Here is a 17,409-nt window from a genome sequence, read left to right as displayed (position 1 = left end):
TCGCCGCATTTGTTGAGAGAGGCAGGCGGCTAAATGATCGCGAACTTGAACTCCGCGAGCTCGCTCTCGCAGTCTTTCTCTGAGGCGCTGGCTGGCTGTGGACAAGAACGACGAAATTTCATCAGAGCAGGTACCGGTTCCAAAAGCGCGATCGAGATCGGAATTTCAACCTCGCGCGCGCATCGGAGATTCACTTAAAACAGTGCTGCTGCAGTTCGCGAAAAAATGCATTCGGTTTGTTGGGTTGCGCTGCTTAATCGGAGAGAGCGTAAAAGTTGGGAGTGAGCGAAGGAGCGAATTTTGGAGTTGGGTCGCGGTGTTTTCGCGATCGGGGCCTCTTTGGCCGTGGTTCGGTTTTGGGCTCTGTCAGTCAGATATGGCTCGTCGTCCGAGAGGGTCGGCGCTGATGCTGGCGGTAACGATCGTTACGCTCAGCTTAGCGAGCTTAGTGAATCGGTGTTCTGGCGCAAGTGATGAGCTCGACGATCTGAACGCGGACGAAAGCAGAAACTATCGGGAGTTGTTGAATTTGCCGAAATTCGGGGATCGTCTGGCACCCCGGAATAGGCCTCACGCCGCCGTGGAGGACGTCGCGAGTGTGCCTGGATCAGTGGCTGGCGGCAGCAGTGGGGGAATCAAGTTCCGTAGACAACCGGGAGGTGTGGGAATAAGGCCGGAACATTCGGCTGGAGTGAGCTATCGAAATGCTGGCCGATTGGCGGGTCCAGCTGGATCCGGGAATCAGGGAGAATTTCATACGTCGTTGCCAAACGGTTTCAATGATATTAAACGAAGTGATGTATTTGTGACTAGTGAATCGAAAAATCTACTGGAAGATAGTGATGAGTTCTATACGATGGCAGATGATAAAACAGATCAACCCGCCACTGAACGAGGGATAGATGAGGTGAAAGATGTTGATGAAGATTACGGGGATGTGCAGGGAAGAAGTGCTACGGGCAGCATTGAGCAACATTCGCTGTTGTTGGATGAAAGTGACAACAGTTTGGCGCTGCTTCAGAATGTTAGTGGTGGTTACAATGCGTCTTCAGCGCAAGCTCATCGCTTGGAAATGTCGACCGAATTCTTTGTAGTGCCATCGACAGCTTCTCCGATAAGTGCGCGATCAACAACAGTGCGTCCTGGAGGAGTGGTGTTAGCTGCTCGTAATCCTCCGGTGCATAAGTTAAACGTGACTCCTCCGACAATTGTTTCCACTAGCTATCCAAGTGGATTACGAAAGGAACCTTGGGTTGTACCGGTCCTGGTACTGGCATCTCTGTCGATGATCATGATGGCTGCATTCGAGATATTTGTTCTGTGCAAAGCGTGGCGAACATCGCCAAGCCGCCGACATCTGTTCCTGGGTCAAATGCTACTCTTAGGACTGTTTGCCTGTTCAGGTTTGGCAGCAGTTCTTACAGTGAACCCTACCGTACTATCGTGTGCTACAATGCGTTTCGGCGCTGGTGTTGCCTTTGCCTTAGTGTTTGCCTCACTACTAGTGAAGTGTGTATTTTTGATCAGTCTCAACGGAGGAGTTTATCTACCAGCTCCCTATCAAGGGCTCCTCCTCCTATTTGCTGTACTCATCCAAGTAGCCGTTGGAGCACAATGGCTTCTAACATCTCCACCCAGTGTAGATCAAGTACCGATCATGGGGAGTGGAACAGCTATATCGAGTCGTTACCACCTAGTGCTTTCAGCCGGAGAACTCACCCATGTGAATCCCACAATTCCTTTGTGCCACACAACTTTCTCAGAACTCCTGCTATCCCTAATCTACGTAGTGTTCCTTATAATATTTGTCGCTATCCTAGCCATCAAATCGCGGGGTATCCGGGATAACTATCGCGAAGCCACCTACATCGGACTGGCAGTCGGTGGAATCATACCCATTTGGCTAGGTTGGACTCTGTGCGGTCTGGCCGTAGCCGATCGACATCGGGACGCCTGTCTAGCGTTTGGACTCGTGGCCACGGCCTCGACAGTGTTCTTAGTGATGTTCATGCCCAAGGGTCGCCAACTGGCGGCCATGGGCAAGGAAGGCCTGTACGTCGAAGATCGAGAAGAACGGTTCAGCTCCCTCAGCAGAGCTGGTTCCGGATATTCACCGTCATTCTTCCACTTCAAACCCATCAAGTACGGGGTCATGGGCACCTCACCGACCCTACAAACCAACACCAACGGAACGGTCGTAGGAACAACTACAACATCGAAACACCAAGCCGTAGCAACATTAGGCGGAGGTGAGTCCTTTTTCCGCATTTACCTTCCAACAAAATTTGTACATAGTGAGTGCGTTTTTTTTTTTTTGTGGGTGTGTTAATCCTAAGTAACTCATCAAACTTGAAAGATCCAAACACTTCCAACCAGAACGCAGCCAAGAAAACTCAACCGTTCGGTCGAAAACGGGATCCGCGGAAAGTGTTTTGTTATCGTTTCTAATATATCATTACGGAACGCACACATCATAAATAAAACTCGGGGCGGCCGCGTTCGTGAATTCCACGCGATGCGTATGGCCTTGGAAACGATCTTCCGCGCAGCATCACCGGTGATTGATTGCCAATACGTGAGATGGTGATGCTTTAGCTGCCTATAGGAACTCGTTTCATCGTAGCACTTTGCGCGTTGGGTGCCCGCACTTTTCGCACCGGTTTACATATGAACTGGAATTTTATGTGGTTCACTTTATAGGAAATGCAAAAAAAAGGCAGGTTTTGGATTCAAGAAAACTGGTGCTACTGTTGCACTTGTTTTGGATGTATCATTTCCTAGTTGTTTGGGTCAATTTCTCTAGTTCAGATTTTGAAAATATCTAACATTCTTTACAAAAGTATTTCAATTTTTATATATATTTTTTTTTGATTCTGAGTTTTTGAACTACATTTATTATCTTAAGAAACTTCAAACATGCTCTGTGATATCTTAGTGATATTAATTAAAGGAAAAATTAACTCAGTATTTCGGATCTTATTGGATTTTCTTCAGGGATAAAGAAAATGTTTGTTTAGCTGTTTTTGCCTCATTACAACTTGTCTTTCTTCCAAAAAAAGCTAAAAAAGCCGAATCTCTTAAAAATGGTTTTATAAGCTAAAATCTGTAAGCTATTTGTGAACATCTTATCTTTATCCGAAAATTTGGATTTATTCAAGAAGTATGGAAAAAAAATCAAAGCAGAGTCATACACGACTCTCACAAGAAAACGGACTAAGTTTTTATTCACGGATGAATAACAAAAATGGATTAAGATTTTGGAAACGAAAATCAATACGTCGTTTTGCCAAAAAAAAGACTGCAAGCCGAAAACAATTTCCGGAAACATATTTATGTACTTTCTTTAAACTCTTTTTTATTTTTGTTATTTTCGAAATGTTAAGTTTTTCGTCCAAATCATTGCTCAAACAGCTACATTTCAATCGTCTGCATCTTCTTATTTCGCCTTGTAAAGAAGTTTAAAAGTGGATTTTGAGTTAATTTTTAAATATCGTCGAACGAGACATCATGCAACAGCATTTAGATGCAATATTTATAAACCACAACATTCAATTTTTATTTTAATACATTGTAATAAAGTTATCATTTAATAAAAACAAAATGAATATGACATAGGTTTTAACATTGTGAGTTATTTTTTTTTATAGTTTTTGATATAGAAAATCCAAAAAATCGAGCAATACCTAGATGTAAATTTTTTACATTTTTCGATGCCGTAAAAAACTTTACCCGGTACGACGGATGGGCTTAATGATATCACTTACAAACTTACAAGCCAACATTATTGATGTCAAAATATTTTTCGGAAAATCACCATTTAAAAAAAATTATAATTCAGTTCAGTCTGGGCTTAAATTTCATTAAAATGCAAATCAAAGGTTCACTTTTTAAATCTCTTTTCCAAATGATTGAACTTTTTGTAGTATTTTTACCCCTAAATGTATGCATGCTTATGCTTTTTCTTTAAAACATTTTTGACAGAAAAATTGTAAAATTTAATTCGAAAAAAATGACTGCAATTGGTGCTTTATGCGTTATGACATCACAATCGTATCTAAAACTATAAATGTTCAGAGCTGATTTTTTCTACAGTTTGGAGGCGCCGAGTTCCAAATAAGCAATGAGATTTTCTTTAGCTGTTTTAGTTTTTTGGATCCAAGGATTTGCTTTGAAAAGGCACAAATCCCTTTATAAATAATTTTATAGAATTATTTTAGTCGCTGTAGAAAATAATTTAAATATTTCAACTTAAGGTGTCAAGTTTTTGAAGTAAACAAGTTGTTTTGCCTTCAGAAAAACCTGTCGAAATTTTCTGCTTGTTGTTTTTTTTGAGCAAAAATGCATGGGGTCTTCTAAAGTTGCTGAAAAAATTAAAATCTTGTGTCGTTACCTAAAATCCATGAACCTTTTGCAGTAATACCTGAAATGACTATAAGTCTATCAATAAAGTATTCTAAAAATGGTAGAATTAATTTTCTTAAAGTCCCTTAGTTTTAAAATAAAATCATTTGAGTATTATTTAAAATTTGTTTTCTATTAAGCACAACCTACACAGGTTGATTCAAAGTCAGATTCGTTTTTGTCCGTCAATTTAAACCAACTGGTTTTATTCGAAACCATAAAAAGTATAATTTTCAAGCCGCTACATCGACCTCACTAGAGGAGTTAGACTAAGCTTGCCAGGTTGCCAGGTTGCCCGGTTTTATTCCGGATATTTAATACAAAATTAAGAACAAGTCCGGTCCAGCCGCGATATCATTGAAAAAAGCTCGGATTTTTCCGGAATTTATTCTCCTTATTTGCCAAATCGAACAAAAAGAAACAAATTGTGTTTTTTTTTATCATCGCTTCTAAAACGAATTTTTTGAGCAATTTTTATAAATTTAATCATGAAAGGTTTTATGGAAGCCTAAAATACGATTTAAAATCTGCTGACAAGTTTCGATGAAAAAAAAAATCAAAAGTTTTTTTCTCGATTTTTGTTAAGTAATTCCTGGGTTTTGTCAAAATTTACCCAGATTTTTGGTTGAAAATTTTGAAATCAAATGCTCGGATTTTGAGTTTTTTAGATAAAATAGCCCGAATTTGTCCGGCCTGGATACGTGCTGAAAAAATTCTGGAAACCTTATGCTGGGCAAAATCTAATATAAGATAGATGTTTTGAATTTCCAAAATTGAAATTTGGGGTCAGAATTGAATTCAGGTTCTTTGTAATAAAAAATTAAAGTTCCTTTCAAATGTAAAACTCCTTCAACTTTTACTTTCCTTTTTCTAATCAATCTTAAATCGAAATCTTACTGCGCATAATATTTTTAAATCACAATCCGAGATCAAGTTTAATTATTTTTCTGGCACATAATAAATTTGTTTCAAAATAAACATTGGACCACAGATGAACAGATGTATAAGCTAAGCCTTGAAACGAGTTTTCAAAAAGGTGTAATCGTATATAAACTCATTAATGATAAAACCAATGCAACCAACATTGCAATGCCTCACAAAATTTTCGAAAGACTTCAATTCGATGCTTGGTCAATGCAATTAGAATTAATATTGACTGGCCAAAATTTCACTTCCTTTATTTTTGCACTACTGAGGCAGTCAAAGTAACTGATAGTTTTGGAATAAGCTTGATGGTCAGTCTCACACAGCAGTACTGATTTTAGACATCTCAAAATGGTTTACTTTCAAGTACCTATCACTTTTGCATTCCATTGTTTGAAATTAAGCACTTGAAGTTAGTATAACATGAGGAATATATCACGAAACTTCAACAGCAATTTTCTTGAAACATTCCAGGCTCATATGACCTGTTCAAAACTTACTGAAACTTTGTTGTTTTCCTCAGTTATGTTTTGACACTTCTCTTTGGTGTATTTGGAGACATCTGGTGGCCCAGCCAAAAACGAAAATTCATTTCAAAAAGGTCGTTGGAATTTTTACACAAGTTTCGTGGGCCGGCTTGTACGTCTTTTCTCTGTATGTTGGTATTGATGAAGTTCCGAAACACATTCACACAACACAGCAAATGGTAAATATAAGTCTTAAACTATCGCTATTTCTTTCAAACTTGCTTGAAGTACTAAATGCTGCACATCAGTAGGATTCAAAGTGGTCCCAAGGGGAAGTTGAGAGTTTCTAAGGGAGCGGGGAGCCCAATTTTAAATTTTGGAGGGCGTTGGAAGGACTCAGATGGACGGTGAAGCTATATTAGTTTACTGTAGTGTACTGTAGCTACCAGTTGGTTATCTTCATATGTACGTTTTGAAATTTCAACTGCTAGAGGCCTAATTTTCACAAAATAAGCTAAAGTGAGCGGTTAGTTCGGAAATTCAGCAAAAGGTTGCGGAACCGCGGAGAAATCTATTAAGCCGAGAAGCATCGAATTTCAGCAATCTCAATTTAGTATTACGAAGTTGCCAAAAGTGTCGTGTTGAATTTTTAAGAATAGAATTTTATTATGGTAACTTTTAACATTTAATTTATGCTTCTCAGAGTAGCACATTCGCCGCAAACGAAAAATGAGGATTGATGTGCTAGGAAAAATAGAAGTAAAAGTTCATGGTGCGGAGATTTTGCGCTGTTACGCTACGCTACGCTTATTCTTTGCATTCTCTAATCATTTGCTAACCTTAGAATTCGGATCCTGAATGTTGACTGAAAAAATAAATTCAGTACTGAATCATAGCAATCAAAAGATTCCCTATAATTCAACCGTTGAATTCAAGGGAATCTTTCGTTTACTTTGATTTAGTAGAAATATTATACCAAGTAGGCTCACCACACACAATGGGGATACATGATCCCCTTTCCTTATTTTCATCATATCTTTTTGGGAAAACTTTGCAACTCACCGTCTTTTGCATTTTCTGGCAGCGTGTAATTTCAAGTTTTTATGCTCTTTAAGTTAGAACGATACATGAGCTCGTAGATAAACTAGAAGCATTTTTACGAGACTAAAAAAAGTGATATTTTTTAAGTTACAGGAGACTTCATCCTTTACTAAAGGAGACTTGATTCTAAATGCAAGGTGCCCTGACCCTGGGCGAAAATCTAGTAAAATCCGTAATTGAAAGATCCGTCAACTTTTTTTTGCCATATTAGTTATCATTTCACAGTTTGTAAGTATCAGACACAGAGAATTCCAGAAGTTTGTCTACTACCCTAGAGTCGTTGCATACTTAAAGGCGCAATCATCTGGTTTTTAGATAAAAAACAGTATTTTTAGTCCTTTTTAACAGATAATTACTGGATAAACATTAGTAATACCAATGATCACGATCCTTTCAGAAGAAAAATATATCATTTTGGACTCTAGGTATCAATTATACCCATAACATAAATTTTGGAATCTATCTTCTTAAAAAAATTAAGTCTCCTATTGCTTTGAAAATATGGCATTGGGAAGTTCAAATTATACTCTAACGATTGACATTTTTGAATAAATATTTTTATTATAATTTTTCCATGTGATTATCATTTTGAAGTGATGGAAAAAGATCTTCAAATGTCATTTTGTTAAATTTTTCAAACAAAGTTCAATAACACGAAATTCAAAATTTTAAAAATTTGTTGAAATAAAAGCATTCTTGTTTTGTTCTTTTTGGCACATTTGTCTAAAACAGACATTCCTGTTTCGAGATATAGCGAAGGAATCAAGTATCATCAGGTATCAAGTATCCTCACTCTCCCCTATAGAGTCAATTCAGTTTTTTAATTTCCATCCTGAATTCAATTTGCAAACTCAGATACTTAATGTTGATATGACAGTAGATTCGGGAGGAATTCAAACTAAATTGCAAAATCCGTAATCTGTATAATGAATATCCATTTTTTAAATTACTTTTAAGAAGTAGATTCCGGTCGACCCGAGAGAATCGGTGTGGTCCCTCAAAAACTAAAACTCCCCTCTAAGAACCCGGTTTGGTGGACCCTAAACATGAGTTGTGCGTTGGCTTTCAACATTACTGAGTTCAGCCAGACGGCAAAACAAATTAGTGACTTCGGAATCAGTGTCTCGATCTAAGGCTCTCCTCCAGCCATCAAACCGGGCAAAGCAGATTCAAGATAAGCTCGGTTGCTTAAAACGTGCTCAAGTTTCGCACTTCCACTGTGACGAGGTTCGGGGCTCAAAGTGCTCTAGCCCTTGACACACTTCTAAGTGTGTCTCTTAAAATTGTGCAAAAAAAAACAAATTTGTTAATCTTCGGAAGACATTTTTCATTATTTGTGTCTTGTGGTCGAATTACTCCACAGTACCCCTCGGATTCCTCTCTAGTCGCGAAATTGAATCAATTAATCTTCCTCCAAAGGATTGTGCGCCCTGTTCGAAACGGAGTTTAAAAACCCTTGGAGAAGGCTCTTGGACAGCCGAGCAATTTCGTCGTGATAAGACCGACGACTGTTCGGTACGCCCCAATTCTTCCGATGGCCGAATCCATTTGCTTCACCCATTTGCCCTTTTCCCGGGATCCCTTCCGAAAGGGAGGGAAGACTCACCGGCAGCAAATAATGAAGAGATTCCGTCCAGAAGGTTTCCAGTTGGGAATCGACTCCGGGAACCGGGAACGGTTTGGGAGGCAACTGAAGCAACCAGAGCGAATCTAACAAGATCTGGGTTGAAATTACCTACTACAGCACTCTTCTCTTCTCCCAGCAAACGGGCCACAATTATCATAATCAGTACATATACGCTAATCATTATTCATTAGACAGTTCTTGGGACCATTGTCTACCTTTGCAGGGTCTTATGAATGGCCTAGCCCGAAACGTTCACGAATCGGGAATCTTCGGACTTGGATGGTTTAGACTTTTCCGATAACCTATTTGATTTGTTCAGTAGAATACGTTCGAAAACGTTCACTGAAGAAGGTAGTAAGTTGCTATCGAAATACTGGTATATGAACTTTTCATTTACCGTGGTTGAATTAAAAGGAAACTTTCGATTGCTTTGATTCACGTTCACAACACTTTTTAGTTACCATTTTCTTTATGAAAACAACTGTACCTGAAATCTTCGTCCTCCTTGTATGTCCATCCATGTTAAATCACTAGATAAATTATAAGCATTTTAAAAATTATATCAAATTTTGGCTAAAAATTCTGACTCAGGAGTTAATAATTTAAAACTTTTCCAAAAAGGGAGCTTATCAGAACATGGATCAAACAAACAAATCAATGGTGTATATTCAGGAAAACTAAAATTGAAAAGCCATCTGCGTGATCTGCGTGGTCCAATTTCCAAAAAACCTGGCAAAAAGTATGTTTTAAACATTTTTGGCTCGGAAACTTACTAAAATTGTTCAATAATCACAATTTCACTAAAAATAGCTTATTATTTTCATATTAAATCCAAAATAATATATTTTTTTATTTATACTAAAATCTACTGAAATTTTACACAAATAAAATAAAATCATGACAGAAATTACAGATCTGGAACGCTGAACGCTTTATAACTTTTTTTTTACTAACTATACTCTTTTTCACTAGTCAATATAAAAATTTAATTTTAGATTAGAGTTTTATAACAAACTTTGTAAATAAATTAACAATTTCGCAAGTATTTATCAAAATTTTTAAATATAGGTATTAAGGAGTTTTTTCTTTCTTAAACAAACATTTTTTTCTATAAATCGTTCTTCTTATCACCAAACACTTCATGTCAAATTAAAATGGAAAAGGACGGTTTTTTTTTTTAATATTTTACTTATTTATTTGCTCTCCATTTTTTTAAATCCTTTAAATATTACTATTAAAGTTTCGAATTATTTTTAAAATTTTCACTGGTTTTTATGAATTTTGACCAGCAAATTGGTTCTATAATTTGATCAATATAATCTGTAGAAAATTTCAGAAACCGTAGTTTAACCATGTTCTTGAAGTTATTCCTGCCGACTCCTGAACACTTTTTACTGGTAATGAACAGAAATTTATGTTGACATTGTTTTAAAATATTAAAGGGATGTTGATGAAAAATTTTTCGAGAAATCTTAATTTAAAGATCCAATAAGAAATCAATCTTGTTCGTGATCCGAAAGATTCTTTGCTTAGAAGGAAATTTGAGGAAAAAAGTGCTTCCAATGTTCGAAACCGTTCTACAAAAATGGCAAAAAGGCAGCCCAATTTGCAATATGTTTTAGTTTTGAAATGTGGGAATCTATCCAACATAAAATGAGAGTGTAGTTATGGGGAGATTTTTTTAAGCTCTAGTATCATTTATTTTGAAAATTAAAAATAATTGTTTTTAAAGAATAACTTCGATATAAATAATTTAAATTTTATCTTATCATACAAACTTGTATTCCATAAGGTGTAAATTATGCCTTCCAAAAATATAAAAATTATTGCAAAGCAAAATACATTCATGATTTGATTATTTATTCGTGTTATTGAAAATTTGTGCACATGTCAAATTTGTGTAATTGAAAAAAAAAATCAAACTCTCTCAGCATTTCTTCGAGAACTCCTTAACGACTTATTTTATGACTATCATCTGCAGGGTTTCGTGTAGCCTGAAGATGCCGGAACATGATGAAATACGTGGATAGATAATCTTGACCACATCAAAATCGGCTTTCTAGCAGCTTTTATGTGATTTAAGCCACTACGCAGCAGAGTTGCCGAAAAAAAAATCTGTGTTCTTGACAAAAAAAATCTCGGATTCTGTGATTTTATCCTAAAATTCTGAGACGGTTTTCTTTGACACTATTTTCATGAAGTTCACTGAAAAATCATGTGAAACCTCAACAAATTGGATCCATTTTACAGTTTCAATAGAAAAAATCAATTAAAATTGCCTTGTTTTCATATGTTCATGAATTAGAGTCAGAAATAAAAAGTCATAAGTGACATAAAAATTTATAATTTTAGAAATTTGTATAAAATTTTAAAAATCAGTGAATTCTGTAAAAAAAATTAAAAATTCTGTGAATTTTACTCAAAATTCTGTGATAATACAGATTTTTCTGTAATTTCGGAAACCTTGCTGAGCAGCTCCCCATTTAATGGAAAAGAATTGTAGTATGTTTATGGCAAGGTTATAAATAAATTTAAAATAAAATTTCAACTATTATTGTACAGTTTTCCACTCGGGAGTTAAAGATCAACATTGAAATTCCTCTAAAGCTTAGAAGAGCTATTGAATGACTTAAACATTTTGTTAAATTTTTGTATTTCCAAATGATTTTTTTCAATCGTTCAAAATTTCGTCATCATTCAAAGTAAATTTTATTTTTTGTTTTATTTAAAAAAATTTTTTTTCACTTCTTGCAACATATGGTGCTGCATACATTAAGGGGTTTTAAACTAACAGAATAAGAGTTGTATGGAATTTCTTAGGTATACCAATATATCTGCAGTTTTTTTCCGAAATTCACATCTTGAATTGGTTTTTTGAAAAAAATGCGTTTTTTGAAACAAACCCAAATTATATCAGAAATTGAATACGTTATAAGCAAAAAAAAACTATACCCATACAAAGCTGAAAAGTTTATATTTCACATAAAGTCAATCATTTCCTTCCAAGTGCTTCCTTTTCATCAGCAGAAGTGTGTAAAAACTTAACAATTAAAAAATTTGTTGAGTGAACATTAAATTGAATGAAAACAAGTTTCCGAAAATAGCAAACACTATTAGGATACATGAATTTAAGACACAGTTATTGGTGGTCTTCAGAATTTGGGCATGTTCATGAATACTTCCTCAGGCCAGTGGTCAAAGTTTACGGTATTTTTCAATGGAGATACCAGAAATAATTTTTTTAATTTAACATCCTGAATTTTTCATAATTCTTTCTTTTGAGTGTTGATTTAGAATTTTTGTTTCGAATTTATTTATCTTCAGTTGTTCAGTTCTTTGCTGATTTTTTTTTTTGAATTCAAGATGCTTTTTCTTGAATCCCAGATTATGGAAATTAACTCTAATTTTTAAAATTATTGATTTCAAAGCAAACAACTTAAACTGAAAAATTTGACATATAATGAACCAGATTTTTCTTTTTTTTTATTGTAGAACAAAGAATTTTAAATAATATTCAAAAGGTTTTACTTACAAAATTCAGTTATTCCAAGTTTACATTCATTATATTCCAAACTTCCATTTTAGATTCTATTTTTCAAGTTTTAATTACCAGAATTGAAAATTTCCTTCGAGATTTGTTATTTTGGAATATTGAATTTTTATTAAGCTAATAATTCATGGCATTTTATTCATTTTCGGTGGAATAAATCAGGAATGGCTCAAGCTAGATGTATATGACAAGTCAGTTGCCTCATGAGCCGATGTCCGCGAATTTGAGCCCAAGATTGAACATCGAACACAGTTAACTCAGATAAGTTTTTTAAAAATTGTCCGCAAACTGCAACGATGATATAAACGAATATCATAAAGATGGTTATACGCCTAAATACAATCGGTACAGAAAAAGTATTCATGGTTTTTAAATAAAAACCACATGTTTTCAAATAAAAAAAAAACATAAAAAATCATATTTCTAAATTCTGTAGGTTTGAGAAACTGTATACCTATATCAGAATTATGAACTTTTCCTCCGTTCATAAGGCTAAGTTCAAAACCTACAATAAAACTGTTTTTTATTTATTTACATTTCTGTTTATTCTTAGCAAACATTCTAGAAGGTATATCGAAACAAAACTTCAAAATTATTCAACAATATGAAAAAAATAGATATAATCATCGTATCGAAATAGAATAGCGAACAGCTACAATAGGGGAGGCGATATACCCGACAAATAAACGACTATAAATAATTTAAGTAAAATGAAAAAATATATCACCGGCCGAGAATCGAGCTCGAGCCCTCCGAGTCACCTTACCGATACCTTATCACAAGGCTATCTATGTTGTAAGTGAACCATGAAAAATCGACTTATAGAGTTTTTTTTACGATGTTGACTAAAAATATGTTTATAAACGAATTTATTTCCATGACTTTGCGATTCCATGTTGGCTGGATTGTTTAATATTTTTTTCAACTTTATACTTTAGTGGTTAAATTCGATTTCTCCCAAAAAGGAAATTTTGACCGGAATTGTTTGGCTGGTAAATTTTTAAATTTTTTTCATTTGATTTTTTTAGTTTTTTTCTGGGTTTATACAAAATTTTCCAGGATTTTTGGTCGTCAGTTTTGAATTCAAATGCACGGATTTTTCCAGATTTTTATATAAGATTGCCCGGATTTGTCCGTTCTGGATACGTGTTGAAAAAAAAAACATTTTTCAAGAGGTTCCTACCGAAAAGCTTTTGAAACAAATGGAAACTGAATATAAGTTATTTTGAAAATGGCCAATTTTTAAATTATTCGAACATAAAACGCTACATTTTTTTTAAATATGAGGTCCTCAGAACTCAGAACCAAAAGGGTATAAGTGACCAAATGGTCGATTTTGAGTTAATGGCGCCAAATTATTCTTTATATTTCAAACTATATTTGGTGATTTTTTTCCAGATTTTAAGAATTTTATTTTCATACTTTAAAGTTTAAAAGAAAAATTCAAATTTACGAAAAATATATGGGAAATGCCCAAACACAAAAACTTCAAAGCATGTTTTCTCGAAAAGTGCTTTCATGCACTTATACTCCTTTGGCTCCAAGGACATGATATGTATTCTAGTAATTTTCGACCTTCAGGAAAAGATCGATCTCCAAGATCGATTCAGGTAAAAGACCATAGGATCGATTCACCTAGAAAATCGGAGCTTGAGGATCGATCTCTGATAGATTGATCTTCTGATTTTTAGCAGAGGAGCTACTTTTTGTTAAAAAAATAATAAAAAAAAGAACAGGAAGTTTTAAAGGTACATCAACTGTCTACCTACGAATAATATAATGCTTCCAAATTCTAATGAAGGTACAGTTGCGTTCAAAAAAGAATGAAATCGTGTGAAGCTGCGCACCCACTTCCAACTTCGACAAGCTGCCATTTCTCTCTCGGTTGATATTTTTTCATGAAAATTTGACTCAATCTAGTTCAACTATCCAACTAACACTCCACTAAATTTGAAGTCTTAACAATGACTGGAAACAAAGATACAGCTATTCCCGTAAAAAAGGGAAATTTGGAGTTGCTTTACTAAATTTGCTGTATCTCTGACAATTTTCAATGAAAAATCTTGAAATTTGGTCTAAAGACGTAAAAATCTTTGATCTAATACCAGGCCAAGTTTCGTCAAAATCGACGAACGTGATCAAAAATGGTGCCGGGTTGAAAATGAGGTTCATTATCGCCCAGCAGACTATTTCATTCTTTTTTGGACGGATTTTTATATGGAAAAAATTGTAATCCATGTATTATTGGTATTTTCTTTCACAAAACCAAAATTTATCACAAAGAACGATGTATATTACTAAAAGCTTCATTCGTACTTTGTTTCGAAAGAGAAAATGTTTCAACAGAGTTCAAAATAAGAAGAACAGAGTTTCAGAAATGACCGGCTTATAATACCGATAAACAAATTTGATCCACAATTAAAGCGAATATTCTATTCACTCTTGTGTTTCAATACCAGTTCTGTTGGAACAATTTCTGTTTCTAAACAAAGCAAGAATAAAGTTCCTATCAATTTACCACATTCTTTGTGATAAATTTTGGTTTTGTGAAAGAAAATACCAAGAATATATGGGTTACGATTAATTCCATATAAACATCCGTCCAAAAAAGAATGAAATCGTCTGCTGGGCGATAATGAACCACATTTTCTATCCGGCACCATTTTTGATCACGTTCATCGATTTTGACGAAACTTGGCCTGGTATTAGATCAAAGATTTTTACGTCTTTAGACCAAATTTCAAGATTTTTCAATGAAAATTGTCAAAGATACAGCAAATTTAGTGAATCAATTCCAAATTTCCCTTTTTTACGGGAATAGCTGTATCTTTGTTTCCAGTCATTGTAAAGACTTCAAATTTTGTGGAGTGTTAGTTGGATTGTTGAACTAGAATGTGTGAAATTTTCATGAAAAAATATCAACCGAGAGAGAAATGGCAGCTCGTCAAAGTTGGAAGTGGGTGCGCAGCTTCACACGGTTTCATTCTTTTTTGAACGCAACTGTATTTCCTACATTAAAGTCTGCTGATGGGAATTCCGCAAAAGCCAATTTTTTTTTGAGTACCGATATCGCTTAGTTGCCAAACAGATGCACTGTTGGAAATGAAATCGGCCTGAAAATTTGATCTGAATATCTGCAACTCACCAAGGAGCGAAAATTGAAAATATTGAAAGATCGAATCAAAAATAAAGCGATTTAATCGATCTTTTCCTGGATAAAGGATTGATCTAAAAATCGGAAATCTGAGTTAAAAAGATCAACTTTTCAAAGATAGATCCAAGATCAAACATCGCTCATGTAAATATACATCTGCAAAAAATGAATTTTTGCTCCCATATGTTTTTTCGATGCCTTCTGGGTCACCAAGCATCAGTGTTAAATTTAAGATGATTTGGTTCATTCCTGAGTTAGCACAACGCATTTCAATTTTGTATGGAAATTTGAATGGAAGAAGAAATTTTTGCACATTAAATCTTCCCGAAAATTCAAACGAGCTTGAAATGAAGTCGGTCTTTGATTTTTGGTTTTGCCTATTCTTAAGCTATTTTTTTTGCTAACATGACAAGCAGCTAAACAATTCTTGAAAAAAGTTAAACCATTTCAAAATAAAATATCATAATACATTGAAAAGTATTCAAAAATGACTGATTTTGCTTGCTTGAGCTTTTAATAATTCCATGGCTATGCAAAGCTGTTTTTCGAGATTTTTTATTCTCTTCTTACGGTTTCATAGCTTTTAAATAACATCAAATATCTTTTCTGGATTACGAGTAAGGTTTGAGTTTTGTTCACATGAACTGTACCTCAAGAATTTTCAAGGAATATTTTTCATTCAAAGTTGTATTTTTTGAAACTTCCAGAAAATCTCTGGCGATTTTTAAATGAAAAATTTTGTTTATAAATTTCCATACAAAATTAAAATTTGTTGCCCTAATTCAAGACTGGATAGAACGCTTCTAAAAATTTTATTGCTTTTTCTAGTAGCAAATTCAACCAGAAAAAAGAATGGAGGTTCAAAATTCTAAGAATTTCCACTCAAAACTGGCAGCGGCCTAATGTACATATTTTCAGATGTAACTTCTTTTATCTTCCTTCTAATAATATATTTATCCGTTTGCTTACATAAAAAAATTAAAAGTAATAATTTCCAGATTTTTTAGTTTACATGATGATTTTTAAACACTTAAGCACATTTTTTTTCGTGTCGGAACTGATTAGAAGACTTTTTTTTCCGAAACACCACATCGTTGCAGCTACATATGTACATTGGCCGCATTGCACATCTTTCGTCACCATTCATCCTCTCAGTTTTTATGCGACAACTTAACAATCGAATCAATATCAGTTACTGCTTTCACTTCGACATTGTATACTTATTTCCGTTTGGGTCAAACACGTGTCTGCCTGTGCTGCCTGGGTCAAACACGTGTCCCTGTTCTGAAATAATAAAGAACTAGAAAAATAGACAACCTTTTAAAGATATGTATTTAAGGTGAATTATAAATTAAAAAATATTATAGGAGGTTCTCTAAAAATCAAGAAAGTTTTTCGTTTTTTTTTTTTTTAATGCGTAGTATCACAAATTTTAAATCTTGGAACGATTTTAAACCTTCGGGTGATGCATTCCAGCCATTTGCTCCCCCCTCGAACAAATGGATTCTTTGACCCGGCAGAGTCCAGAACGTGCCGAGAAGTCATCCAACGGCCACTGCACTACTGCGGGAGGAAAACAAAAGAAAACGAGAACCGAAAGATAACGAAAAACATGCTAAACAACACAGAAATCGTCACCTGGGAATTTTCCCGATGGATCCCTAAGGGAGCTTGCCTAGCACAGCAAAAAAAAAGTGAAGTCGTGGAACAATCATTCGAAACAAGACTCGCGGCCGGGAGAATAGATAAGCGAAAAAAAAACAAAAGCGAACCAGAAAAACAAATACAAGAACCGCAACAAGTAGGTAGCGGAGAGAAGAATCGGGAAGAAGGGCAGCAAGCAAAAAAGTGAGAATAAAAGTGCAATGAAGCGTGCTGTTGCTGAGGGCTCGCTATTTATTAGGATTGGTGGAAAAATAAAAGTGATAAAGAGACAAAAAATTGCACCGAACTATTTGTTTTCCAGCACGAGTGTGATGATAATTTCCTAGAAGTGGCAGAAGAAGAAGCAGTGATGCTGTGCCCGTTTTAACTGGAAGTGCTTACCTTCAGTAGAGGGTACCCGACTTCCTTCAGAGGTGATCTTGAGCTGGCCGGGAACTACCAACTTGCAGTTTGTGTGGAAAACCTTAAGCTGATCCAATAATGCTGTTGGGAGATGTTTCCAAGTCGAGCCAAGAGGTTG

At 35.0% G+C, this 17,409-nt stretch overlaps 1 protein-coding gene across 3 annotated transcripts in view; it reads left to right on the top strand.

Annotated features, from left to right (window-relative positions):
• The first annotated feature begins 367 nt into the window (after window positions 1–367).
• Window positions 368–17,409, top strand: part of LOC129746579 (uncharacterized) — a 228,304-nt gene continuing 211,262 nt past the window's right edge. For all 3 annotated transcript variants that reach the window (XM_055740301.1, XM_055740299.1, XM_055740300.1), the window contains exon 1: window positions 368–2,249. In XM_055740301.1, coding sequence (XP_055596276.1) covers window positions 377–2,249 — 1,873 coding nt within the window. In that variant the 5' untranslated portion in view covers window positions 368–376. The remainder of the gene's footprint in view (window positions 2,250–17,409) is intronic.

Source organism: Uranotaenia lowii, chromosome 2 (genome assembly GCF_029784155.1).
Source record: "Uranotaenia lowii strain MFRU-FL chromosome 2, ASM2978415v1, whole genome shotgun sequence".
NCBI lineage: Eukaryota > Metazoa > Arthropoda > Insecta > Diptera > Culicidae > Uranotaenia > Uranotaenia lowii.
This window is presented reverse-complemented; position numbering and strand designations above follow the sequence as displayed.